This window comes from Chrysemys picta, chromosome 6, assembly GCF_011386835.1.
Source record: "Chrysemys picta bellii isolate R12L10 chromosome 6, ASM1138683v2, whole genome shotgun sequence".
Lineage (NCBI taxonomy): Eukaryota > Metazoa > Chordata > Testudines > Emydidae > Chrysemys > Chrysemys picta.
Genome location: NC_088796.1, coordinates 125,923,195 through 125,950,268, shown reverse-complemented (window position 1 = coordinate 125,950,268; position 27,074 = coordinate 125,923,195). Strand labels below are relative to the sequence as shown.

Sequence of the window (27,074 nt, the reverse complement as noted above, 5' to 3'; positions counted from 1 at the left end):
GGGGGGGGGGCGCTGAGAACCACTGAACCAAACTGTGAACCCTGGATATGAGGGACACCACTTCCACGCCTCTGCCCTGCACCACCCCTCCACGCTGCCCCCATGGCCGGGCTGGGGCGGTCCCCGGGCCGGGGGGAGAGGCGGGGAGGGCTGGGGCGGTCCCCGGGCCGGGGGGGGAGAGAGGCGGGGAGGGCTGGGGCGGTCCCCGGGCCGGGGGGGGAGAGAGGCGGGCTGGGGCGGTCCCCGGGCCGGGGGGAGAGGCGGGGAGCGGAGTGGAGCGCGGCGGCCCGGCCCCGGGGAGGAGGGCGGCTCTGCGGCGGGGCCGCTGCGTGCGAAGCGCCGCCCCTCGCTCCCCGGCCGCAGCCGGGCGGAAGCGCGGCGCGTAGCAGCCTCGGGGGCCGGGGCCCGGCGGCGCAGGGACCGCCCCGCTTCCCCGCGGGAGGAGGGAGCGGACCCGGCCGGCCCGGGCGGCGGGGCCATGGCGGACGGAGCCCGCGCCCTGCTCGGCAGCCGCGGGGGCAGCCCGGCCTCCAGCCCCCAGCTGGGCGGCAGGAGCCGCTCGCAGCCGCCGCCGGCTCCGCTCAGCGCGCCCGGGCACGGCTTCCGCAGGGTGACCCTGACCAAGCCCACCTTCTGCCACTGCTGCACCGACTTCATCTGGGGGCTGGCGGGCTACCAGTGCGAGGGTAAGAGACCGCCCGGGGCTGCCCCCTGCGCCCTGTCCCGGGGCTACCCTCTCCCCTGGGACTAACCCCCTGCGCCTTCCCACGGGGCTATCCCCGCCTGGACTACCCCCCTGCCCCGGGGCTACCCCCCTGCGCCTTCCCCCGGGGCTATCCCCGCCTGGACTACCCCCCTGCCCCGGGCTACCCCCCTGCGCCTTCCCCCGGGGCTCTCCCCGCCTGGACTACCCCCCTGCCCCGGGCTACCCCCCTGCGCCTTCCCCCGGGGCTACCCTCTCCCCCGGGGCTACCCTCCTGCGCCTTCCCACGGGGCTACCCCTGCCTGGACTACCCTCTCCCCCCGGCTACCCTCCTGCGCCCTGTCCCGGGGCTACCCCCGCCTGGACTACCCCCCTGCCCAGGCTACCCCCTGTGCCTTCCTCCGGGGCTACCCCCTGTCCTGGGACTACCCCCCTGCGCCCTATCCCGGGGCTACCCCCTCCCCCAGGGCTACCCCCCTGCGCCTTCCCCCGGGGCTACCCCCGCCTGGACTGCCCCCCTTCCCGGGCTACCCCCCTGCGCCTTCCCCCAGGGCTACCTTCTCCCCCGGGGCTACCCCCCTGCGCTTCCCACGGGGCTACCCCGTCCCCCGGAACTACCCCCCTGCGCCTTCCTCCGGGGGCTATCCCCGCCTGGACTACCCCCCTGTGCCCTGTCCCGGGGCTATCCCCGCCTGGACTACCCCCTCCCCCGGGACTACCCCCTTGCGCCTTCCCCGGGGGCTATCCCCGCCTGGACTACCCCCCCGTGCCCTGTCCCGGGGCTATCCCCGCCTGGACTACTCCTCTGTGCCCTGTCCCGGGGCTATCTCCGCCTGGACTACCCCCCTCCCCCGGGGCTACCCCCCTGCACCCTGTCCCAGGGCTATTCCCGCCTGGACTACCCCCTCCCCTGGGGCTACCCCCCTGCGCCTTCCCCGGGGGCTATCCCCGCCTGGACTACCCCCCTGTGCCCTGTCCTGGGGCTATCCCCGCCTGGACTACCCCCCTCCCCCGGGGCTACCCCCCTGCACCTTCCCCCGGGGCTATCCCCGCCTGGACTACCCCCTCCCCCAGGCTATCCTACTATGCCTTCCCACGGGGCTACCCCTTTCCCCAGGACTACCCCCCTGCGCCCTGTCCCAGGGCTATCCCCGCCTGGGCTACCGCCCTGCACCTTCCCATGGGGCTACCCTCTCCCCTGGGGCTACCCCCCTGCGCCCTGTCCCAGGGTTATCCCCGCCTGGACTACCCCCCTGCGCCTTCCCACAGGGCTACCCCCTGCCCGGACTACTCCCCTGCGCCTTCCCCTGGGGCTACACCCTCCCCTGGGCTACCCCACTGCGCGTTCCCACGGGTTTATCCCCGCCTGGACTACCCCCCTGCACAGGCTACCCCCTTGCACCTTCCCACGGAGCACCCCCTTCCCCGGGCTACTCCCCTGCGCTCTGTCCCGGGGCTATCCCCGCCTGGACTACCCCCCTGCCCGGGCTCCCCCCTGCGACTTCCCCTGGGGCTACCGCCTGCGCCGGGGCACTCCCTGCCCGGGCTACTTCCCCTGGGGCTACCCCCTCTGCTTGGGCTACCCCGTTGCTTCCTGTACCGGGACACTCCCTGCCCAGGCTACCCCCCTGCGTCTTCCCCCGGGGCACCCCCTGTGCCTTGCCCTGTGACACCCCCTGCCCAGGCTATCCCCCTGCACCTTCCCCTGGGGCTACCCCGCGGCACCCCCTGCCGGGGCTACCCCTACTCCCTGCCCAGGGCTGGTGGGCTATCAGAGTGAGGGTAAGGGACTGTGCCTGGGGTACCCCTAGCCACTTTCTCCTGGGCCCCCACTGGCGGCAGGTACCTCTATTCACCTTTCCCTGGGGCTATCCCCTGTGTGCCTTTCCCTGGGCACCCCTTGCTAACGGCTACTCCTATCCACCTTCCCTGGGGCTATCCCCGTGCGCCCTACCTGGGAAGCCCCCCATGCGCCTTCCCCTGGGCACCCTCTGCCGGCAGGTTCCCAGGGCCAACTTTTGGCACCTGAGGCCAGAACTTTGAAAGGTTTAAATTCTGGGTCCTAGTGGCGCCCCCCCCACAGTCTGGCACCTGAGGCGGCCACCTCAGTTTGCCTCATGGTAAGGCCAGCCCTGTGGGTTCCCCTATCAACCTTCCCCAGAACACCCCCCATGTGCCCTCCTTGGGACGCCTCCTGCCGGTGGGTACTGCCATACACTCTGCACAGGGCTACCCCTACACACCTTCCCCAAGATGCCCCCCCATGCGCCCCCTGCTGGCGAGTACTGCTATACACCCTGCCTGGGGCTGGAGGGTTAGCAGTGCGAGGGTAAGGGACCATGCCCGGGGCTACCCCCTACCCACCTTCCCCTGGGCTACCCCCCCCCACTAAAAAAAGAAGAACAGGAGGACTTGTGGCACCTTAGAGACTAACAAATTTATTAGAGCATAAGCTTTCGTGGACTACAGCCCACTTCTTCGGATGCATAGAAGTGGGCTGTAGTCCACGAAAGCTTATGCTCTAATAAATTTGTTAGTCTCTAAGGTGCCACAAGTCCTCCTGTTCTTCTTTTTGCGGATACAGACTAACACGGCTGCTATTCTGAAACCCCCCCCACTTGCGCCTTCCCTGGGACAGCCCCTGCTGGGGTTACCCCGTATGCGCCCTTCCTCTAGGCAGCCCTGCTGGCCGGTTCCCCTATCCACCTGCCCCGGGACACCCCCTGCCAGGGCTACCCTGTGCGCCGTTCCCCTAGGCACCCCCGCCGGTGGGTTCTCCTATCCACCTTCCCTGGGACACCCCTTGTCGGGGCAACCCCTGAACACCATGTTCAGGGCTGGCAGGCTACCAGTGTGAGAGTAAGAGATCACTGCCTGGGACACCCCTGTGCACACTGCCCTGGGGCCACCTCCTGCCCGGGAGGCTACCAGTGTGAGGGTAAGAGACCCTTCCCCAGGACACCCCCTGCCCAGGTCTACCCCTACACACCTTCCCTGGGACATCCCCTGTGTGCCCTACCCTGGGGCTACCCCCTGCCAGGAGTACCCCTACACACCTTGCCCGGGGCTGGCAGCCCCTGTGCCCAGATCACCTCCTATACACCTTCCCTGGTGTTACCCCTATATACTCTACCTAGGCCTGGAAAGCTTCCAGTGCCAGGGTAAAAGACCCCTCCCCAAGGCACCACCATACCTCTGCCTGAGGCTACCGACCTTCCCCAGGGCTGGAGGGCTACCAGTACCAGGGTAAGAGTTTTCCCCAGCCTGGTTGTGTGTGCGTGTCTCGCATTGTTGGTGGAGCCCTCCTCTTCGCCCGCTTGCCCTGAGTCCTCATCTGTGAATGTCTCATGAGAGCAGAGGGCTGCTCCCTCACACCCTTCCCAGGGCTTCAGCCTGTCTGTTTCAAACTGGGGTCTGCTCCGTTTCTCACACTCGTTCTCTGGGGTGTGTTCATGTCTCGGAGCATCTCTTCCAAGAGGGTGCCTCTTTATACACCTGATTTGGGGCTGGGTGTCTCTATAAGTTATTTGAAATCCTTGCTTTTTTGGTGACTTCTTGTGTCAGTTCTAACTTGGTAAGATTCAGGTGTCTAGCCTTTAAAATGTCTGAGCGCCCCAACTGGATTGATTTTCCCAGAGTGCCTGCTCTGTGTATGCTTGGGCTCAACCAGAAGTTACAAGCTTGATGGGTGGGGGTGGGAAGGAAAGATCCCTGTGAAATTCTGTGGCCTGTGCCCTGCAGGTGGTTAGAGGACATGATTGTCCTGACCTTAAAAATTGTGAGTTCTACCCTGTTAAATGCTATAGCAACATTGTCATGATTCAGCCTTGCTCATATCCATGTTTAGTAACAATGAGTGTGTCGATTGCTAAGGGAGAAGGGTCACTTTCTGTCTGCAATGAATGATGTGCTCCGAAATCTGATATAGTTGAGCAATCTTGTAATTTGGGGGGGGGGTGTTCAGCATTTGCCTTTTGCTAAGCATGGATGTATGGCTCTCCAGAAAAGGTGCCCAAATGTTGTGGCACTGTGTGGGCAACTTTTAAGGAACCTTACAGGTGCATCTAATGCGCAGATAAATGTATATAGAACTTGTGTGGCTTAAAAAAAAAAAGACCAACGTTGATAAGATAGCCCTTCATAGATGGAAGGCAGAAAAGGACATAAAACCCAGCTTGTTTTAATGCAATATACTACAAAGACGTGCATCATTTAAAAAAAAAAAAAAAGGGATGCTCTTCTCTGTTCCATCTACTTACAAAAAATATCTTCTGTCTGTTAATGGCAGCCTTGCAGTTTTATCTTCTATCGTTTTTTCTTCCCAAAGCTAGTAGCTATTGTAATATTGGTCTGTAAAATCAGCTAAGAGGGCTTCTAGGACCCGACCCTCCCCCAAGGTCTCATACCCTTGTGAGTTGAATCTCTGCATTTGAAAGATGGCACATCAGGGGGGCTCTGGGCTTTGTTTTTGAGATATCGAGCTCTGCGCTTTGAGTGTCTTTCTTTTAACTTGTGAAACTCTAAACAAAAATGTAGGTTCTCACACAATAAAGCAGGCCTTGGATAACAATTGTGTAGCCTTAGTATTTATGACAGCTAGCATGGTTTACTGCATGCTCTGGGGTGAAAGAAGGAGCAGGCTGAATTCAGCAGAAGCCTCTGTGTTTTTACCTGGTGAGGGACAGTCTTGTGAGAATGGAAAATTGTTGTCTTAAAGTTGTGCACTTCTATATGATGAAAACTTTTATTTAAAAAACATACTTTGAGTTAGAAATAACACTGAAGTACAGAAAAGGTTGTATTTTGTCAGGAAAATAGAATGATAAGAAAGCAAGTTTATTACTTAATTTTTACAACCAAGGAGAAGACTTTAACTTTTCTAGAACTTGATTTATTTATACTGTCTTGTACTGGAAGGTTTTGCTAGATAGCTTAAAAAAAAAAGGAAGATAATCATCTTCAATCAGTCTTTCTCTTGGAATTATGAAAATGTTCAGTGCCTGTTTTGCACTTCTGAGTTTCAAACGGCTTTGATGTGTCAATGTGTGAGAAGAACAGGAAGACTTTAGTCCATATTGTTGATTTCATTCTGCACTGAAAAAAAAAAAAAGAGAGCGAGAGAACCTGTTGTGGAGGCTGGAAAGTGAACTACTGCTCAAAGATTTGATACACATGTGCGGAAGTATACTTACTGTACTATGCTTTAATTTGAAAACTGCACTAATAATCTGGTATTCTGGTCATCTGTGAAGTCTGGCAGGTTAGAAATCCTGAATAGTATTTATCAATACCATTGTGTAATTGACCTATGGCGTATAGGAGTGCCCTACGTTGTGCCCTTAAGAGGTGTGTATTATTTAATCTTTTGCTTAAAAAAAAAAAAAAGTCCAACAGGATTTGAAAGTTGCACTTGACACACATCAGTCTGAAGACCTTGCCTCTGCTAGTCAAGGGGGAAAAAAGTGTGCTGTCATATCCCACATGCCTTCACTTTAAAAGAATAAAATAGTAGTTTGTTGTTCATACGCAGTGTATTTAACAATAACTTTATCTATTTTCTATTAGATTTTTTCCAAATAATTTATTACTGAGCAAATAATAAGAAAAATAATTATCAGATATATTATTAGATGTCAAGTATCAGAGGGGTAGCCGTGTTAGTCTGAATCTGTAAAAAGCAACAGAGGGTCCTGTGGCACCTTTAAGACTAACAGAAGTATTGGGAGCATAAGCTTTCGTGGGTAAGAACCTCACTTCTTCAGATGCAAGAAGTGAGGTTCTTACCCACGAAAGCTTATGCTCCCAATACTTCTGTCAAAGGTGCCACAGGACCCTCTGTTGATTATTAGATGTGTTTCACTGGTATTTGACTAATATAGTTACAGCTCTCTAGCTAGTCACATAACACAAAAAATTGTCAAATTACTCAATGATTACTGGTGAAATTTCTTGAATGTTCTTAGGTGACTAGTGCTCAGTAATCCTCTACTTAATACATTTTTTTTGCTTTTGCTGATGTATGGAGAAGGAATTTGATCAACTCAGCTTTTGATCAACTTAACCCAAACAAACCCAGTGAGGATAAAATTGCAAACTTCAGGACAATCAGCCTGATAGTGAGTGAGTGTGTGTATAAAAAACCATCATTGGATGAATTTGTGGTTAAATGAATTCAGTATATTCCTAGCCAAATGAAAGATTAGGTAGACGCAGTTACCTCTTTTCTATGAGGAGATAAAGTGGGCGTAGAGGCCGGCTACAATCCAGCTGATCCTTCTCGTTATTTAGACACCTTTCATAAATATGTATAAGCTTAAAAATCAGAAGCTGTTTCCTAACTTTAATGAGTTTATAATGTGTGAGGTTGTGTAGTGGTTTCTTTTCTAACTCCCCGTTTTCAGCTGCTCACAGTTTTCTGAAACTTTCGCCCTCTGTGATGAAGTTCTGTATACTTGGTTTCTGTTCAAAAGTAATGTTTTTTTTTAAGTTTGAGCAAAATTAGTGGTGGGGTGTTTGAGTATTTAAAAAGAATACACTTTTCCTTTTATAAATCCGAACACAGTTCTTCAACATTTTGTGTTGGGAGCATCTTTATAGTCTAAAGGGCTAGGGGTTGAAATTTAATTATGTGACAAGTATAACTCTTTCAAAATCACATGCTCCGCATACATTGTCCACTGGAGTTCTCACTGAATTTGCAACTTTTGCAGCTAAGGGAGGTTGTCTCTGTGGTTGTTTTTACCTCAGCCAAGCAGACAAATAATATTCAGACCCTTACGTACAGGACTTATTGGCCCACCCTCTCCAAAGCCTGGACAGTCATTGATTTTTATGACAAACTCCTTTGTTGACTGTATTGAGTGAGAGTTATACCTTATCAGAGGTGGGGCGGGGGAGAGGTAGTTTAAGTCATGTCTAGTATTTTTTTCATTTTGTCCCTTTTAAAAAAAAAAAGTCAAGAATCTTTCTTAATATGTAAAGTCTTCCGTATGTAATGAACAGGGTCAGAATTGCAGTATATGCATTTCTCATCAACAATGCAAAGTACAACCAATTAACTATTTACTCATTATTGTTTATATTTTATAGTTAGGAGTTTTTGATGATTTCTTCCTACCCAAAATATTTTTCTCTGCAGTGCTTCTCTTCATAATAGCATTAAAGCCTCTTTTATTGGCTTGGAAATAATCAACATTTAGAGGTAGAGAAGCGATACGTTTGTGTGGATCTCAGATACTTCCATTGCTGCAAATCTCTGTAATGCGAACTTTAGTTCAATTTTTTATTTTAACCAAATTCGATTTTTTTTTTTATTTTTTTTAGATTAAGGAATATGATAAACGAGCTTTAGAGGGGTGGAAAAGACATTGGCTTAAAATTAAATGTAATTTCATGGTTGTATTTTTGGGTGCATAAGTGTTTCACTAAACTTTTTAGTGATAGCTTACAGTGTATGAATGTAGGTGTCGGTTAAAATCTGTGTGCTTTTTTGGACAAATACTGCATTCATTTTATTTGGACAGCAGCTACTGCAAGTGAAATGATACTGTAGAAATTAGTCTAACTTTCGTGCATTCAGGCTTTGTATTCTAAGTAGATCACCCAAAATGACTCTCAGAAAATTTCATAGAAGCACATCTCCTGTAGTGCTTGTTTGTCTTTTGATCTGCCTTGACGTTGTTTGAAACCATGAGATTCTTCCAAAATAAGATGTAAACTTTGGATTGAAAGTAGAAATTTGTAACGTAAACAAAGCTAAGTAACACAGCTGTAAAAAGGCTTTTCCTTGAGAATCTTTTGTGGTTCTGATCTGATGGTACATCTGTCTGTCGTGTGTGTTCTGTTACTACACTTGGATTTTGAGATGTCTACACAGCATCTCTATAGCAACCCAGAGACGCACATTCCATGCATCTTTTGGTTGGAGTCTGACTACTTCCCAACGTCTGTGTGTAACTGGAACCCACACAGGAAGGGTGTGTGGTTGCTCTGAGTCTTGGGTTTGGTTTAGAGCTGGGAGCTAGACGAACAGGGTGTTTGTTTCCTCAGTAATGCAGAGGTGGTGCTAGGAGAAAGGAAAAAAGCGAAGATGTCTTGGATCAGACTTCAGATCCCTAGCTAATTTCCTCCTGGGGACAAGCACTTGAAATTCCCCAAGTGGGGGCATAGCTTAGTTGTGAGAAAAGCAAATGTGCTCAGAGAGCTCCAGAAAGGAAGGTTTAACATTCACAATTACAGAGCACTAGACATTTTCTCTGTGGCTGGCAAGCTTTGGCCCATTTCTGGTCCATGTTTAAACTAAAAATAAAAGCTACAAATGGGCAAAACCAAAGTAAAATCTGAGAGATGACTTTTTTGAAGCCAGCTGCTTCCATCCCACAGGCAGCTAGAATTTTCTAGACCCATTTCAGCAGCTAAAACCCTACACGGGAATGCTTCCATCTTAGAGGTTTCCACCTCTAAGATGGAAGCCATTCAAACCTGCTGGACCCAAAGTTCCACGCATTGGATTCAAAGATAGGAACCGTAAATTGGGTATGTAGAATAAAGTGGGAAAAATAGAAATATAGCTTGCAACACAATGGAGTAGCAGTCACTACAGGAGGGGGGTAAAACAATGGAGATTGGAACTTTAATGAGTAGACTCATGAAACTAATCGGAACTCCTGTCAGATATAAAAATACCTGTCGTGGGAGATCTTGGGGGAAAATACTCGGAGCTACCGACTGACATTGCGAAAGACATAATTCCATATTTCTTGGGCCTAGGTCTGAAGAAAGATCCAATTTATCCTGACGGGAATTTCGACCTTTCTTTCCATTACCTGCCCCCACACACAATCTAGTAATAATTGAGCAAGAACTGTAATTGTCGCACTGAACAATGCAAAGGAAAGGAGAAGAATTTTGCAAATGGAAAGAAAGGAGCGATTGTAATTGGAGGATACACTAAAAGTTGTTGGATTCTTTCCCCCAAATACAAGTCAAGCAGCTCCAAGAGTGCAGAAAGTAACTTGCTATAGAGGTCATTTGTGCAGCGGGTCGTACAAAATGTTACATTTTGTATTCTCATAAAACCACCTTTTTTCTGAGTTATCACCTCTACAAACCAGTTTGTGAAAAAAGATTAAAGACCAACAAAATGGGACGCTGCTCACTCCGGATTTTAGAGTGGACTAAAATCCACAAGTATGTTTGCATGAGGAGGCGGCCACTTGTTCCTTGCAGTCGTCTTTTTCAGAAGAGTTGCAGTCTGTTGTGTCTTCCACACTGGAGTTTTATATCTCCCCCTTACTGCAGGCCAAATCCTGCAGTGCTCACTCTGACAAACACTCCATAGACTTGAGTGGCCGTTTGGTTTGAGTAAGAACTGAATGAAGGACAGTGTTCCAGATTTCTTAACTCCCCAGCGTTTGCCTTCCTGAAATCAAACACCATGGTGGTGCTTGCTGCATTTTGTGATCTCATTTCCTAACTTGCTGACTTCTCCATGTAACTTCTCGCAGATTCTCATTGCCCCGGTCATTCCCTTTCCGGGCATAATCCAACTGGCCTTGTGCTCAGTAGAAAGAGTCTCGTTGTCTGCAATGGCAATTGAATCAGACTTTCAGTTTTTGTCGTTAAGAAGTAGATTAATGATGGCTCCTTCTTGGATCATATCTACTTTCCGGGTCAGTCTGCTGTTCATGGAGTTGAAGGCCAGAAGGGACTGTTAGATCATCTAGTCTCACATCCCTATCCCAGGCCCTTAAATTTTTCCCAGTTACCCCTGTGTTGAGCCCAGTAACCTATATTTGGCTCAAGCATCTCTTCCAGAAGGGCACCCAGTCTTGATTTAAAGACATCAAGAGATGGAGAATCCACCACTTCCCATGGGTGTTCGTTCCCATGGTTCATCACCCTCACTGTTAAAAATTATTTCTGATTTCAGTTTGCCTGGCTTCATTGTGCAGCCATTGGTTCTGGTTTTGCCTTTCTCTGCTACATTAGAGACCTTTAGTGCCCAGTATATTTTCCCTGTGAAGGTCCTTATACACTGAAATCAAGTCACCTCTCAATCGTTTTGATAAGCTACATAGGTCGAGTTTTTAACCCGCTGTTCAGAACTGTCTTCCACGTTTTAGTATCTCTTTCTTTAACGCTGTACCCATAAGTGAAATCGCCCCCCTAGTCCTACTCACTGTTCCCCTGTTCATTCATCCAAGGACTAGCCACAGCATGGCTTTGGGATCTCCTGTCCAGTGCTTGTGCACGGCGACTCTGAAAAGCACACAGGATTTGCTGCTTTGCAGAGGGCAGTCCCCCATTCTGGAGGCATGGCCTGCATCCTGTGTTGGTAGACGTTTGACCTGACATCTGGCTGTATTAAAGCACATTTTGTTTGAAAGGGCCCAGATTACCAACCGATCCAGATTGTTCTGTTTGATTGCTTATCCTCATCATTATTTACTACCTGGCCAATTTTTGTGTGATTTTCGTTTTCAAATGTTAGCAGCAGCGATTTTATATTTACTTCCGGATCATAGATGAAGACGTTGAATAGCGTTGGGTATAATACAGATCCTTGTGGAACCCCACAAGAAATGCACCAGTTCAGAGACGATTCCCTATTGTCAATTATTACAGAAAGTAGGAATCTTTTTTGCATGTTGGTTGCATCAGTTACCCAGCAGCAAATGCAATCTGAGTAGAGTGTCTTGTTGTTTAGAGTTCTCAACAGTAGATTCAGGGCCTTTTTGTTAATGTTCTTCTCTAGTCCTGGTACTGTGTAGCAGATATGCCTATGGAGGTTCTACTTTTGTGCTTAATTCCTTATCCTTAGACATAGACGGTTATCTTGTTTTCCCACTGGTCAGTTTTTGGACAACATTACCCCCATGTTCACCCTTTTTTCTTCTCCTGCTCTTTTGGTTATTCCATCTTAAAATGATCAGCTATCCATAATGTCTTCATTTATTGCTCCAGCCATCTCCACACGTAAAGCCAAATTTGTATCTGCCTCTGATCTTCAAAAATGGCTCATGGATATCCGCATCCATGGATATAAAGCGGATATCCACGAATTTGCAGGGCTCTATCTATGCACTCAGAAATCCAGATTCTCTTCTGAAATTATCTCTGGAGTCATTCCATTTTAGGGCAGCTTCTTTCTTTCTCATCCCTTACCCTGAATTTTTCCCTATGTGACCATAGCGAGCCTTACATAACTCTGTCCCTTGCTGCTTCTGTGAGCTTGTGGCTTGTGTCAGTCTCAATTTTGTCTCCTTCACCACACTATGGTCTTTCATGTTGTCCTCTACTCATGACATGGCCTTCCTGAGCTGGTTCTCAAAGACACTGCCCTCCCTCCTGCAAACCCACTTCTTTTACAACTCCTACAGGAAATTATATCACTGAATTATCTACTTGTCAATTGACCTGTATTTCCTGAATAACCTCAGTTATGCAGAGGGAAGGGGGAGGATGTTTAGCTTAAATACTGTATCTAGAAACCCTGAAACAAGCTAGAAAATAATGTATGGTGTCACTTCCTTGATCACTTTGTTTTTATATTGTCTTCCTTTGCCCCATCTTTTGTCTCTTGTCTTTTTAGATTGTATGTTGAGGTGGAGTTGTGTGTGGAAACACCTTTGTACTACACTATACAAAGCAGAATTGTAATGTACTGCAAATGGTTTTCTATGCAGCACTACCCCTTTCTCTCTCCTTTATAAATGATATCCCTCTCTGTTAACATTGCAGTTATGAAAATAATCCCACCAAATTACAGTGACGCTCACTAGATCATAATCTCCTTGTAGTTTTGCTTCTAGTTCTTCTTCCTTGACTAGAGTGAAAGAATTCCTCTCTGTTGGAACTTGGTATGAGAGTGATCCATTTGTATTTATGTTCAGCATTATAAATGCCCTTTATGCTGATATTAGTCATCTTGTTTGTTCCTTTCTAAATAACACTTGTATGGTTTTAGTTAATGTCAAACACACCACTTGCAGTATAAAAATAACTTTGTTTAATGTTTAAAGCCACAAAAATTGAGAACTTTGACTTAAAGCCACCACATCTTCATTTAACGCATCCCTGTAGTGCTTATTTATTGTAGATTGTGTGAGGCGTTCAGAATTTACCACAATAGTGGGTAGTTGCATGAACCCTACTGTGTGGTTAAATGCAGATGGACAGGGACAGGCTGAGAGAATGATCAAAATAAAGATCTAGGGAGGTAGAGAAATGCAGGTAAGCCAAGAACAAGTGGATTGCTTAGTGTTTTTGTCATGGTGGTGGGGTAAGGTGGGGGACATTATATTAGGTCCTAATGTATTTAACTGAAGTGGTAGTTTTCAAGAGATTCAGAAATAAAACTTCCCGCTAAAATGTAGCACTCATCCCCTTATGTTTGTAAGGATTTGTGGAGAGAGCTTTCCCATGGGCATAAAAACAAATTAAATAATTCCTGCTCTGGTTTCTGTGCCATTAACTTATATAACTGTAGTCTCTCTTGCTAATGGTGATGAAAGGGAGTTAGCCTGTGCCTCCAATTCCCCAGGGTATCTTATCCTATAAAACCTCCCCAGTGAAATCTTGTTCCTTTTGCAAAACTAGGCAGGAGCATAGGGTTAAAAATACCCTTCAGTACATTCAAGTATCTTGGTGTCCTTGCTGCCTTTGTCCTCTGTCATTCTGTTTCTCTCTCTCTCTCCTTTTTACTCCAAAATTGCTCCTGTATTAGCAAATGCCTCGAGCTTTGTTGGATACAAAATGGAAGCTTTCCTGTATTTTTCATTAAAAGCTTTTTTTTTTTTTTTTTGGTAAGATAGGAGCAAATATTTTCTTTTCTTGAAAAATAGGATTTCAGGTCTAGAAAGATAACCGAAACATTTCTCTCGCCTTGAGTCTTTCTCACAAATGTAATTTTGATTCTGAATATATTTTCCTCTGGGGCAGTCCCAAAGTCGTCTTCTCTCAATCTCGTTTTCAGCCAGCTCTGGCTTTTTGTACAATACAAATATTGTAATAACTGATACTTTGTTATTAACCCTCTTCCCCTAAAACTGTTTTCTGTTCCTGGCAGCCACCTCATGCATGAGAGCTTGCATTTCTACTGCCCCATCAGCCTGGTCCTCTAGAACCGTAATTTTAGATGTAGACGCTCCTTAAAAATGACCTGTAATTGGCTTGAGCTGGCACTCAGATTTGATCAGTTTGTGTACTGAGCTATCAGAGTTGGAGAAGCTGGTGTACTCATAGCAGAAGAGTATTGCCTTCGAAGACTTAGGCTGCATTCCTGCAAAGGCTTATGTACATCCTTGGCTTCATTCACTGTGAATAGTCTCATTGACTTGAATGGGATGTTCCATAATTACAGTTAAGCGGGTGCTTAAGTCTTATTAATCTAGTGTACTTAGATTTTCAGAAAGACTTTGACAAGGTCCTTCACCAAAGGCTCTTAAGAAAAGTAAGCAGTCATGGGATAAGAGGGAAGGTTCTCTCATGGACTGGTAACTGGTTAAAAGATAGGAAACAAAGGGTAGGTATAAATGGTCAGTTCTCAGAATGGAGAGAGGTAAATAGTGGTGTCCCCTAGGGATCTGTTCTGGGCCCAGTCCTATTCAACATATTCATAAATGATCTGGAAAAAGAGGTAAACAGTGAGGTGGCAAAATTTGGAGATGATATAAAACTACTCAAGATAGTTAAGTCCGAAGCAGACTGTGAAGAGCTACAAAAGGATCTCACAAAACTGGGTGACTGGGCAACAAAACGGTAGATGAAATTCAATGTTGATAAATGCAAAGTAATACACATTGGAAAACAAACAATCCCAACTACAGTAATTCCTCACATAACGTTGTAGTTATGTTCCTGAAAAATGCAACTTTAATTGTTAAACGCATCCAATTGTCCCATAAGATTTAATGTAAATGGGGGGGGGGGGGGAGGAGTTAGGTTCCAAGGAAATTTTTTTGGGGCAGACAAAAGGCATTATATACTGTGGTTGGGAAGTGCCCCTGGCTTACCCCACACAGGCACAGCCCGCTGCAGGCAAGGACGCTAGGGAGCATCTTAGCAGCAGCGGCAACTTCCCTGGAGAACAGGCCCACCTCTTCCCACCCCCAGTTCACCTCCTCTCCGGAGCACACCGCATCTCCCCCCCCCCCCTCCCAAAGTCCTAAGCGCCGTCAAACAGCTGTTTAGCGGTGCTTAGGATTTTCTGGGAGGGAGGGGGAGGAGTGGAGACACGGCGCTTCCCCACTCCTGCCCCTCCCTCCTAGAAAGTCCTGAGCACTGGGGGGAAGCGCTGGGAGGGAGGGGGAGGAGGCGGAGAAGCGGAACTTGTGCAATGCTCCCTTGTAAAGTCGCTGCTCTTCCACAAAATCTTACAAGCAGGCAGCCAAACGACGTTATAAGGGAGCATTGCACAACTTCAAACGAGCATGTTACCTGATTGAGCAGGGACGTAACATTGAAACAACGTTAAGTGGGACAACCTTAAATGAGGAGTTACTGTGTACATATAAAATGATGGGGTCTAAATTAGCTGTTATCACTCAAGAAAGATCTTGGAGTCATTGTGGAGAGTTCTCTGAAAACATCCACTCAATGTGCAGCGGCAGTCAAAAAAGCGAACAGAATGTTGGGAATCCTTAGGAAAGGGATAGCTAATAAGACAGAAAATATATTGTCTCTGTATAAATCCATGGTACGCCCACATCTTGAATACTGTGTAAAGGCAGAAGAAACGCAATGTCGCCGCCAGCAGCAGCAGAGAAGTAAGGATGGCATGATATGGTACTGCCACCCTTACTTCTGCACTACTGCCTGCAGAGCTGGGCCCTAAGTCAGCAGTCGCCGCTCTCCAGCCGCCCAGCTCTGAAAGTAACAGCACAGAAGTAAGGGTGACAATACTGCGGCCCCCTAAAGTAACCTTGAGACCCCCCCTGCAACTTCCTTTGGGGTCAGACTCCCCAGTCTGAGAAATGCTGGTATCCCCTGTGAAATCTGTATAGGATAGGGTAAAAGCACGCAAAAGACCAGATTTCATGGTCCGTGATGTGTTTTTCATGGCCATGAATTTGGTAGGGTCCTAGACATCCATGAATGTTTGCACACATTTGATGATCCGTGGTTCCAATTTAGGAACTGAACACCTCAAAAGCTAAAAGTAAAGGTTGCTATGGCAACCTTTCATCTATGCTTTTATGAAACAAAAGAACATAGAGTCGTGTAGTTGAGTGGTGTGACATACTAGTTAATGTCTTGCAAAAAAGTTCTAAAGTTTCTAAATATAGAAATGGTCTATAGGTTGGGTGATTAAGAAATAATTCAGCATATGTTAAAATGCTGATAAATGTATTTCTTGTAAAGCCATAACATTACAGTGGTTGCATGGTAGCCACTGCTGTGGTTAAGGTTAAACAGTTTCCATTCTGCCCCCTCTTTCCACTCACACTTAATTTTTTGGATGCATCGTGTTCACCTGTTTTTGAGTGAGAGCAGAGTGACGGAAAATACTTCTCTCCAGGATATAGAAAGTGTTACTCTTTTTGAAATGATTGAGGTTAGAAAGTTGAGACAGCGTCATTCCTCAAGAAATGGCTTTATATTCACTTATTTGTATACTAAAATTACATTACCGCACGTGTGCAGTAGACCTTTGTGCTAAGTGTAAGACGTACATGCATGAGTATGAACTGCATATGTGTGCAGAGCTAGGTTAAGATGCTTTAAATTTCAGGATGGCTCTAAACTGGACACGCTTTTGGAATATTGTGGGAGATTCTGGATCTCATCCAAAGGAGGTTGATTGGTCCCGTTGAAGCATTCTCCTCCACCATAGCCTGTGGGAAATAGGTCCTAAATTATGTTCCTACCTTCTGCCGCAAGTGGCTTTAATAATTCTGTGCACTTCACAGATCTTGTTTTGTGACCCCCCTCCCCCCAATGAGGCTTAAATATCATTTCCATTTTACAGACAGGGGATCGGTGGTACAGACTTGCTCAAAGTCACAGAGCTGTGAACAAACCCTTGATTTCTCCTAGACCCACGGTGGTTGTCCGCCTGACCGCAGAATGCCACGGAGTGCAGCCTTGTGCCCTGTGCTACGTGCAAGCCCTGCTTCATTCTGCAGAATTCGTTAATTGCCTCACACAGTGATGCGTGTGCAGTACAAAGAGGCCTGCTTATAATAGGTTTCCTTGCCATGGGATTTTTCTTCATTTTTCTTTTTTTTAAAAAAAAGTTCAGGATAAAAAATTATATTCACTTGGCATCCTCGATATTCTTTGAAACACACGAAAGTCTGATTGTCTGAACCGACTTAACTCTTTGCCCGTGTGGATAGTTTTTTATGATCACATACCGTTTCTTTCCAACAGCATGGCAGATTGGATAGTGTGCGGTGAATGAGGTTGGGGACCAGATAGTGAACATGGGGGATACAAATTTAAAAATGAAAGAGCTACGTTCACTTTGTAGCATACAGTGTTGTGGAAATGCCCGCGGCATATGTCAAATTATTTAAAAACCAGTGTTTTTTGAAATTGATCATTGGGATGGAGATTGTATAGTACTTGTCAAATGAGGCTGTTTTGAATGCTGAAGCCTATAGTTCTTTGTTTTGGCAAAAATAATTGTGATTCAGCCGAGGAACAATAGTAGGCAATTGACACAATGCATTCCTTTTCATAGGGAATTCTGTTGTTTTCAGTAGAATGCAAAAGCTGTTGTGGGCAACAACAGAACCCTGTCATAGGAATACTACACGTTTTATGTTAAATAATTAGAACGTAAATATGTAAATTGGATATGTAAACACAGACAGACCACAGAACTGCCTTTTGCAGCACTATCTCCCTGATGGATTGAATGGGCTGAGTCCTCAGCTGTCAGGCAGCTGAAGGCAGGATTTTTGTCTGCATTTTTCCTCCTCTTAGTCTGCAGAAGTTGTTCCTCTGCTTTACCGGAAAGAGTTGCAGCCAGTTCTTCTCTATTAAAATGCAATCCATCCTTCTTTGAGTTATTCTTGGAGCTCTTGGCCACCACAGAGGCCAACAAAGGAAGTTTCTGCCTAGTAAAAGCTGGGAAAAAAGACCAAAGATTGCGTCTCATGTATGTCTGCTTTGCAGTCTTTAGAAGCAGGTTTCTTCAGTCGGTCTTGTAGCCCCAATGGCCTCCCACTGAAATGCCACAGCTGTCCCGAGCAGGGGTGGGAGACCATGTTCCATTTCATCCCATTGGGAGCCAGCGGGACAGAATTGGACCTCCAGGAACATCAAGACACTGGTGTTCCTTGAACCTCCTGGAGCAGGATTACTTCAGAGTCCTTGGAGATTTCTATTGTACATGGGTGGAGTTCCTTCTCACCAGTTCTCTTTCACCCTGCTTCCCTAGGCGTCTCAGAAGGCTAGTGGACTTTTTCACTAGAAAGGGGCCATATGTCTAATTTCCAAAAATTGGAGGGCGACACAGTATATCCCAGGTACTTGGTAGTCCTCAAAAGCTGAGGAGAGCAGAGACTGATGCTAGATTTAAAATGACTGATTCAGTTTGACAGATAAGGAAATTTAACAATGGTGTTTTCATTCATTTCTTGTGGACATAGATCTGTGAAACTGTTAGTATCCATTGATTTGTAGGACACTTGTCTTCCCATCCCCCCTATGTTTTAAGCCCATCAGAGATTCATTCGAATTTCTACGGGACAGCTGCATTTCTAGCTCAGCGCTCCTGCTCGGCCCTGTGGCTGTGGGTTGTTGCAGTAGTCACGTTAGGTGTCTGCCTAATTCTTTACCTGGATGTTGATGGGCTGGGCTGGACTCAGGTGCTCCAGAACGCTGATGATGCTCCATGATTTTGGTGTGGTGGTACATTGTGAAAAGAGATGTCTTCCTTCAGATTTTGTTTGATCTGCGAGTGGTTTTAAACATGCCAGATAAGCCAGTCTCTCCACCTGCCCCCTAACAAGCCTCTGATTAATCTCTTCCGGTCCAGGGGTTCAGCATCCATCCACTTGTGTAGAACCTTGCTGGGAGGCCTGGCCTTGTGCCAGGACTCTGTCCCTTGGGCTGGGTTCTCGACCATTCCGATCTCTGTTACCTTGCCTCCGTGGAAGAGGATGTCAAACATTTAGCTGGCTCTCCTCACCCAGCAGCTGGACTGATTTCACATGACAGGGAGGATTTTTGAGGTGGGGGTGTCTCCCACCTCTACATCAACATAGACTAATGCAAGCCTCTGTAGATTGGAGGCTCACGGTTAAGCTCAGCTGGGCCAAGGAATGGTCCCCTCGAGCATGGAAGCTCCCCTTCAGCATCAGAGAGCTCAGGGCTATCAGATTGGTTCTCAGGTTGCTAGAGATCTCCCACAGCCACATCCTGATCAGATGCGACAGGTCACTGCAGAACTCGCAGCATTTCCCTCCAGAGGGAATCCAATGCACTCTTCTGCTGCACCGAGAAAAATCCTGGGTCGGTCAAGGGTCTACATGTATGTAGCCCTAGTCTAAATCATGAATTGGAAGGGTTTCTTTTCAGAGGCAGGGTCCCGCCACTGAAAGATTTTCAATCAATTAGCTGCCTGCTCCTGGCCTTCCCTCTGTTAGCCTCTGTGTTTGGCTGCAACTCCCTAGTCTCCAGGCACTTCAGCAGACACCGGCCCCCAAGGCTTGGGTGCAGGATGCTTTCTCCATATTGCAGATGGGATCTGAAGAAAGTGGAAAAAGAGATCAGTGCCTTCTGATGATCAAAACCCTAGGCTGGCCTAGAGGGACCTGGTTTGTGGACCCCCTTTAGCTATTCCTTTGGGAAGGAAAGGATCTCATCCTTCACTCTAACCCCGTGCCCCTCAAACTCCGGGTCTAGCCTGCTCTCAGAGGTGGTCAGGTCCTTGTTCAGATCTGTTTTTGCTCATTGAAAGGCCTGAAAATAGGAAGAACGTTTGCCTTTCCTGCTTGGTCGGCATCTACATTTAACTCTCCTACTCGCTTTCAGGCCTCCCATGTCAAGAAACTTCAAGGACGCTTGACATGGTCAGTGGCTATGTCATGGGTGTAGCATGGGGAGGCCTGATTCTGTTGGCTGCCCCCTGGCACTCGGTTCAGAGAATCAGGACACTACTGGATGGATTTGAATGTATCAGCTGATGTGGCTTCAAGTTGGATTTCATCAGCTTGGCTATTGTTCCTCTTTCCCTCCCTGAGTATGGTCACTGCCAGTCAGGTCCATTTGGCCAAACTGATGTCAGTTACACCATGGCAAAAGGAGCTGCTCCTACTTGGCTAATTGTTTCCTGTAATATGCAGGCTTCGTATGGACCTAGCTAGTAAGCCTAGTGTAGCCTCGCCCTATATTTTCTCTAGCTCTGGAGGCTCTTAACTGGGGACTCTTTCCTGCAAGTTGTGAGGAGGAGCGAGACGTGAAAAACCTGATCTGGATTTGGTACAACTGGGCTGACTGACAGGTGACTCATCCATTTGTCTGTCCTGGGCTTGCATCATGGAAAACATCAAAGCAAGAGAAATTTATTTTTCATATCTTGAAATGAGTAAATCCTAAATCATAATAGAAATGGAGATTCTCAACATGCCCTGTGGCCTTTTTGAGGCTTTTACAAGTCAAGCCAGCTTACTGTAACTGAATTCCGCTTTTATGAATCACTGTTGAAGGACGTTGTTGCACTTGCTTGACTGTCAGTTCAATATCATTTGATTTCCTGCTGTATTTTTTCTAGCAACATGTCTGAAAGGGAAACAAGAATTCCTTCTCATTGACAACTATGTAGATGAATGACCGTTAAACGTATTGCTTTCTGTTGCATACACTGTTGAGAAGTTTGCAATAATGTGAGTCCGACCTTCCAAGAGACAGTAGGTGGATTTTTGAAAGACCATGGTTGTGCTTGTACAGCCTTCCATTTTAAACGTGAAGCTCCACATTAGTGCATTAGGGAGCAGGATAGGAAAACGCCAAGGGGGAAAGGAGTTTGTAGAATATGAGTATTTTATGAATGTGCTTTTTGTGTATCTGGGTAAACCCCAAACTATTCCCTGGGGACAAGGAGCACTTTTTCTGCCTCCCAAACCTGTTCAAGAGCTCCCTGGCTGCTAGGAGTTGGGATGGTGGCATCTCCGGTACTTTGACATCCCCTCAGGTTTCTGGGTGCAGTGATAGAGCTGTGCATCTCCACTACTCAACTGTGGCTTTGTTTTCTGGCAGCTGGAAGGGGAATGTTTCCCTTGCACTCTCCCTTCCCCAGCCCCCCTCTCTTAGATTATTCTCACCAATGAATAGCATCAGTGACAGCCTTTTGTGCTGCTCTGAGCTTTCCCCAGCAGCTGAAAAATGTAACTTAGCACAGAAACTTAGCGCCGTTAGGTGTCCTCAGGGTTCTGAACAGCAACAGTAAGAAGTGATGAGACTGGTCAATTTTCTCTCTGCTGCAGCTTGGGAAAGCTCTGAGCAGAAGCAGAGGCGCTGACGCTATCTGTGGACTTAGGAAGACAACACTGCATGAGGTTACGTTCAGTTCCTATTACGTATTCACAGTCGTCAGAACTAGTGACTTAGATTGTTTTTTGCTTTTATTTAATGAAGGCCTAATTTCTGCGGAAGCTGCTGGCACTCACCTGAAAACACTTCCTAAAACAATGGTGGCTGACCTTGTCGGAACATTTTTAAAGGGACAGTTGCAGACTGGTGGCAAAAGTCTGAAATCAAATGTGGAGATACTTCCCTAAGCTGGAAAATTGACAGCGCCGAAGGCCTAAGAGACTCCTCAGGATTATAAAATCCCAAGAGACCGAAGTCAAGGGGCAGTGGAGGGAATACTATGGGTGGGAAGAGAACACTCCTTGGGACAGCCCAAATAGTTGCTAAAACACAGTTTAGGTAGAGAAACCTCGAGGCTAGTCCCCATTGTCAGGCCGAAGGAAGCCCAGTGAGGTTCCTGGAATTAGTCTTTTGTTTTATCCAGAACATTTGCTTTATCCTTCTTTGTGGAGAATTAGAACTTCTGTAAGCTTGGGAACAATGGATTTGATCTGCAGGACTCTCCTCTTTAACTTCAAAGATGTACTTGCCCATCAAACAAGCTTTGCATAGAAATCTAATTCTAATGGATGCATCCTTAGGCGAAGTCTCTCCTGCAAAGTGTCATTCCTCTGCATGTCAACCTTCACATTTGCTTTCGAGCTAGAAAATAAGGTACGCTGACAGGTCCTACAGTTGAGTCCAACCTTCCTTTGAATGCTTATTCACAATACTCTGATGCTAAGGTCACTGCTCTGAAATAGCTGAATGTAACTGTGTGTTGGCAAGGCTAGTACAATATAAAGAGATCAGAGCTGTATGACAAATGTAAAAGTTAATCCCCCATGCACCCAGTGGAAAGAAAACATTACTTGGTGAAGTTATCCATAAACATCCCCTCATCCATTAGCCTGAAAGCTCCAGCCCATATAAGGCCATCTGTTGGCCCTCTCATGTTTTAAGAAAATCTACCTGTTTAGCTGGTCCTAGCTGATCTGGTCCCCAGCTTCTCATCAAAGCAGTTAGGTTCCAATTATCATTATCCTCGGTGCTCCAAAGCCAGTTCCCACAGGAAGAGAAAATCCTAGAGTAGAAAGAAGCCAACAGCTCAAGAAATAAAGTTGTAAAACCCACTGAGCTGTAAAATTAACATATGACACATTCAGTGTTTTGTACCAGATCATCTGCTCATCACAGTGAAACATCTGAACCGCGGGAGCATGCTAGGATGGGGGTGGGCGGGGGACAACCTAAGTCAAACACGGTTAGCAAAAATGTGAGAATCAACCTTTTTGTTGCTTTCTTTTGATTGAACTAGCTGCTGCTCTGTCTCCCTGTTCCTGGTGCATGCGTTTCACTCTGTCATACTTTCCGCTGATTAAAGAACGAGATTATCTGTTGTCGATAGTCTGTTGGTGTCACCTTGCACAACAGCATGGAAGTTTGTTTGCTCAGGAACTTTGCTAGATTTCTTTGTTATTTTACTGAATCCATCTACAGATGTTTGTCCTTTTAGATTCCCTTCGGTTACTAAGTATTCTGCAGCAGCTACATGTTGAACGATATTCCCCTCAATTGGCACCCAGTCCAATTGCTGTAATTTCTCTTTTTGTTTCATAGAATCATAGAAACATCCAGTTAGAAGGGACCACAAGGGTCATCTAGTCCAGTGGTTCTCAACCTTCCCAGACTACCATACCCCTTGCAGGAGTCTGATTTGTCTTGTGTACCCCCAAGTTTCACCTCACTTGAAAACTACTTGCTTAAAAAATCAGACATAAAAATACAAAAGTGTCACGGCACGCGATCACTGAAAAATGGCTGACTTTCTCATTTTTAGCATAGAATTATAAAATAAACCAATTGGAATATAAATATCATACTCCTATTTCAGTGTGATACTTGAGCCTGTTGTTCATGTGTGAGTGGTAAAGTGACAGTAACAATTAAGTTTTTCTCCACATTGATTCTGTTCCTACTCTGTCTTGATGGCAGTTGTAGCAGAAGACGAGACTTCACAAAGATACGTTGACCCAAAAGGTAACAGAACATTCAAAGCATGGCTCCCAAGGCCAGTGTAGTCTTTTTGTACTAAACAGCAGAACTGGGTTAGTGTGGAACAGTGGTTTTCAACCTGCAGGCCACCTGCGGCCCAGTCAGCACAGAGCTGCGACCCGTGTGACATCCTCAGGGCCATACAGGTAGTATTGGATGCAGCCCACAATGGTAAATAGGTTGAGAACCACTGGTGTGGAGGCATTAAACTTCATTTGCAGACTACGGTCTGAAGATAGCTCAAGAAGATGTTCTTGCTGACTGGCAGAGAGGTTACTGCTGCTAACATCTGACAAAATGAATGGGTTTCTTACCCAGTCGAGTTGAGCTGAGTTGTGTTGAATGTTGGGGAAATATGACTTGATCTGAGATGTCAAGTTAATAATCTTCTATTATTTCTTTTAATTTTGCTCTGCTCAATTTCCCCGGTGCAGACATCAGTGACATATGCATGAAACAGTGAAAAACAGATCAAGACTTTGTCTCCACATTTGGACTTCCGGAATTCGGTTTTCTCGATAAAAGCATTCACTTTGTCATAGAGATTGAGTGTCAGTGTCATGACCTTGCATGGATAAATTTAGATCATTTAGCTTGCTAAATATATCTGTGAGGTAGGCAAGTTGAGCTAACCACACAGTATGGTCAAAGACCGAGGCAAGAGGGAATGAATGATCAGAAAGAAACGTGTGAACCTCTGTGCGTAATTCAGACAATCTGTCTAGTCCTTTTGCTCTTGAAAGCCAGCTAACCTCTGTGTGAAGCAACAGTTGTTGTTGATCTGTCCCCATCTCTTCACAAAGAATGCGAAACTGGTGAGCATTGAGTGGGCTGGACTTGAGAAAGTTGACAGTTTTGACAGACTCGTTTAAAACTTCATGCAGCTCAGAACTCGTCTTTTTTTGAAGCAAATACCTCCCTGTGTATGATCCAGTGCACCCACTGGAAGGCAGGACTTTCTTTCTTGGTCCTAGCTACGCTCTCCTGGTCATTGCAGTGGTCCCGTCAGTGTAGAGGAATTTGCATAAATTCCAACTCAAATCATGATCAGGAAAAAAGTCAATTAGTTTAAAAATGTCCTCTGTTGAGTTTGCCTGTATACCTTTGCAAACTAGTCCCTGCTTACTGATATCAGTGGTTTCAGGGTACCTAACGTAAGCAATGCAATTCTCCACTAATATTCGTGGACTCATCAAGCTGAAGGGCAAATGTTTTTGCCATTTTAAGTTGCTCTACAAGTTGAGAGACAATATCCTCAGCCATTTCTTTCATTCGGCGACACACAGTGTCATTTGATCAGCGTACGTTCTTGAGAGAATCATTTTTTTTTTTTAAATCAAGCATGGTTTTTCTGCAAGCGCCGCAGGGGCAGGCAGAATCAGACTTTCTGCAGTTGTGTACGGCTTCTTTGATTTTGCTACAAGAAGGGAGACCGCATATGAAGCTTCAAGTGCCTTTGTAGACATAGTTGAAGCTGCTTTCTTTTTAGGCTGGCAAATCTGAAACTCAGAAAGTTTCCTTTGAAAAAAATTCTATGGGCTCGCCCGCACGCACAGGGCGTTTTGTCTTCAAATGTTGTTGCAAATGTGTCCGCTTCAGACTATTGTTTGATAGCCCAGTGGTTCTCAACTTGTGGCCCGTGGGCGGGCCGCGTATGGCCCAATCAGCACGCATTCTCATATTCTCAAAGTGGTGCACTTTAGTAAAATATAAGAACCTGCTAACATTAAACCCACCAAACTAGAGAAGCTGCCAGTCTTCTTCAATCACTTTGTGCTTAGGTTCATTTCTGGTTGGTGTGAGTCACATATGGGTTTGAACCCCGTTATTGAGTTTTTTATTTAATATATTTATAAGGCATCCCTTCTTTTCCACTGGCGGGGTCCCCATCATTTCCCTCCACATCAGCCGTCTCCTCAGAGGCGCCCCATGTGGGACTCTTTGGATCGTATCAGTGCTACACTTCATTTACGTCGGAGGGTTTGTTATTGAATGTGGTTGCTGAGTGTGCCACATTCCGAAGCTTGGCTGTCTGGAGCAGGAGGGTATTTTATCATTTTAAAGAAATATTTAGTTTCTACTTAAAAAAAAAAAATCAGTTGTTCTCATAAAGGCTTTAGGTCAGGGATTCTCAAACTGGGGGTTGGAACCCCACAGCAGGTCGCGAGGTTATTCCAGGGGGGGTCACGAGCTGTCGGCCTCCACCTGAAACCCCACTTAGTCTCCAGCATTTATAATGGTGTTAAATATAGAAAAAATGTTTTTAATTTATAAGAGGGGTCGCACTCAGGCTTGCTATGTGAAAGGGGTCACCAGTAAAAAAGTTTGAGAACCACTGCGTTAGGTTTAGGAACAGCTGCAGTAGTATGGTGCAAATTGAAATGGATTTCACTTGCCCTGTATTCTTAATGATTTATTTGGGCTCGTGATACACAAAACACAAGAGTTGCCATAATTATGTCTCAGTAAAAGAAATATTTCTGTCTTTGGATGTACTGTTAGAATTTCCTGTCATCTTTTATCAAGTCAGCTTGGCAGGAAGTACTGGAAATGTTTTCTGGTGCATACTCTATTTCAATTTTTTTTCGTGTGGATAAATACAAATATAGAAGCGTTGCATGGACATGATGCTACTTATGATTTATTGTGTTGACTCCAAATAGAAACACCGTGTCAGATCCTCAGCTGGTGTAGGTTGTTATAGCTTTCCTGAATAGGGTTGCCAGGCGTCCGGTTTTCAACCGGAATGCTTGGTCCAAAAGGGACCGTGGCGGCTCCAGTCAGCACCGCTCACTGGGCCGTTAAGAGTCCGGTCAGTGGGGATAAGGCAGGCTCCCTGTGGCTCCTGGAAGCAGCTCGCATAAACCCAGGGTTGTGAGTTCAGTCCTTCAGGGGGCCATTTAGGGATCTGGGGCAAAAATCTGTCTGGGGATTGGTCCTGCTTTGAGCAGGGGGTTGGACTAGATGACCTCCTGAGGTCCCTTCCAAACCTGATATTCTATGATTCTATGTCCAGCTCCTATGCCCGGGGCGCCCATGGGGGCTCCACACGCTGTCCCCGCCCCGAGTGCTGTCTCCACAGCTCCCATTGGCTGGGAACCGTGGCCAATGGGAGCTGCAGGGGCAGCATCTGCAGGCACGGACAGTGTGTGGAGCCCCCGTGGCTGCCCCTGGGCCTTGAAGCCAGACATGCCATCCACTTCCAGGAGTTGCCTGAGGTAAGCGCTGCCCGGCAGGAGCCTGCACCCCCAACCCCTGTCCCAGGTCGCAACCCTCTTCTGCACCCTACCTCCCTCACAGAGCCCACACCACAACCCCCTGGCCTAGCCCTGAGTCCCCTCCTATACCCTAACTCCCTTCCAGCGCCTGCACCCCACAGCCCCTCTTGCACAGCACCCCAAGCCACTCATCCCGGGCCCCACCCCAGAGCCTGCACCACCTCCTGCACCCCAATCCCCTGCCCCAGCCCTGAGCCCCCTCCTGCACTCTGAACCCCCGGCCCCAGCCCGGAGCTCCCTCCCGAACCCTCATTCCTGGCCCCACCCTGGAGTCCACACTCCTTCCCACACCCCAACCCTCTGCCCCCCAGCCTGGTGAAAGTGAGTGAGGGTGGGGGAGAGTGAGCGACGGAGGGAGAGGGGATGGAGTGAGCAGGGGTGGGGCCTTGGAGAAGGGGTGGGGCAGGGGCGGGATCTTGGTGAAGGGGGCGGGGCGAGGGTGTTCAGTTTTGTGCAATTAGAAAGTTGGCCACCCTCTCGCTGAAGTTAATGGAGTTATGCTGGTTTATACACTC

General features: G+C 47.1%; 1 protein-coding gene across 2 annotated transcripts in view; it reads left to right on the top strand.

The window, feature by feature from the left end:
* Positions 1 to 290: 290 nt before the first annotated feature.
* Positions 291 to 27,074, top strand: part of DGKQ (diacylglycerol kinase theta) — a 133,589-nt gene continuing 106,805 nt past the window's right edge. The window contains exon 1 of one of the 2 annotated variants that reach the window (XM_065549786.1): positions 291 to 686. In XM_065549786.1, coding sequence (XP_065405858.1) covers positions 479 to 686 — 208 coding nt within the window. In that variant the 5' untranslated portion in view covers positions 291 to 478. The remainder of the gene's footprint in view (positions 687 to 27,074) is intronic. The other variant, XM_065549785.1, reaches the window with a different exon arrangement.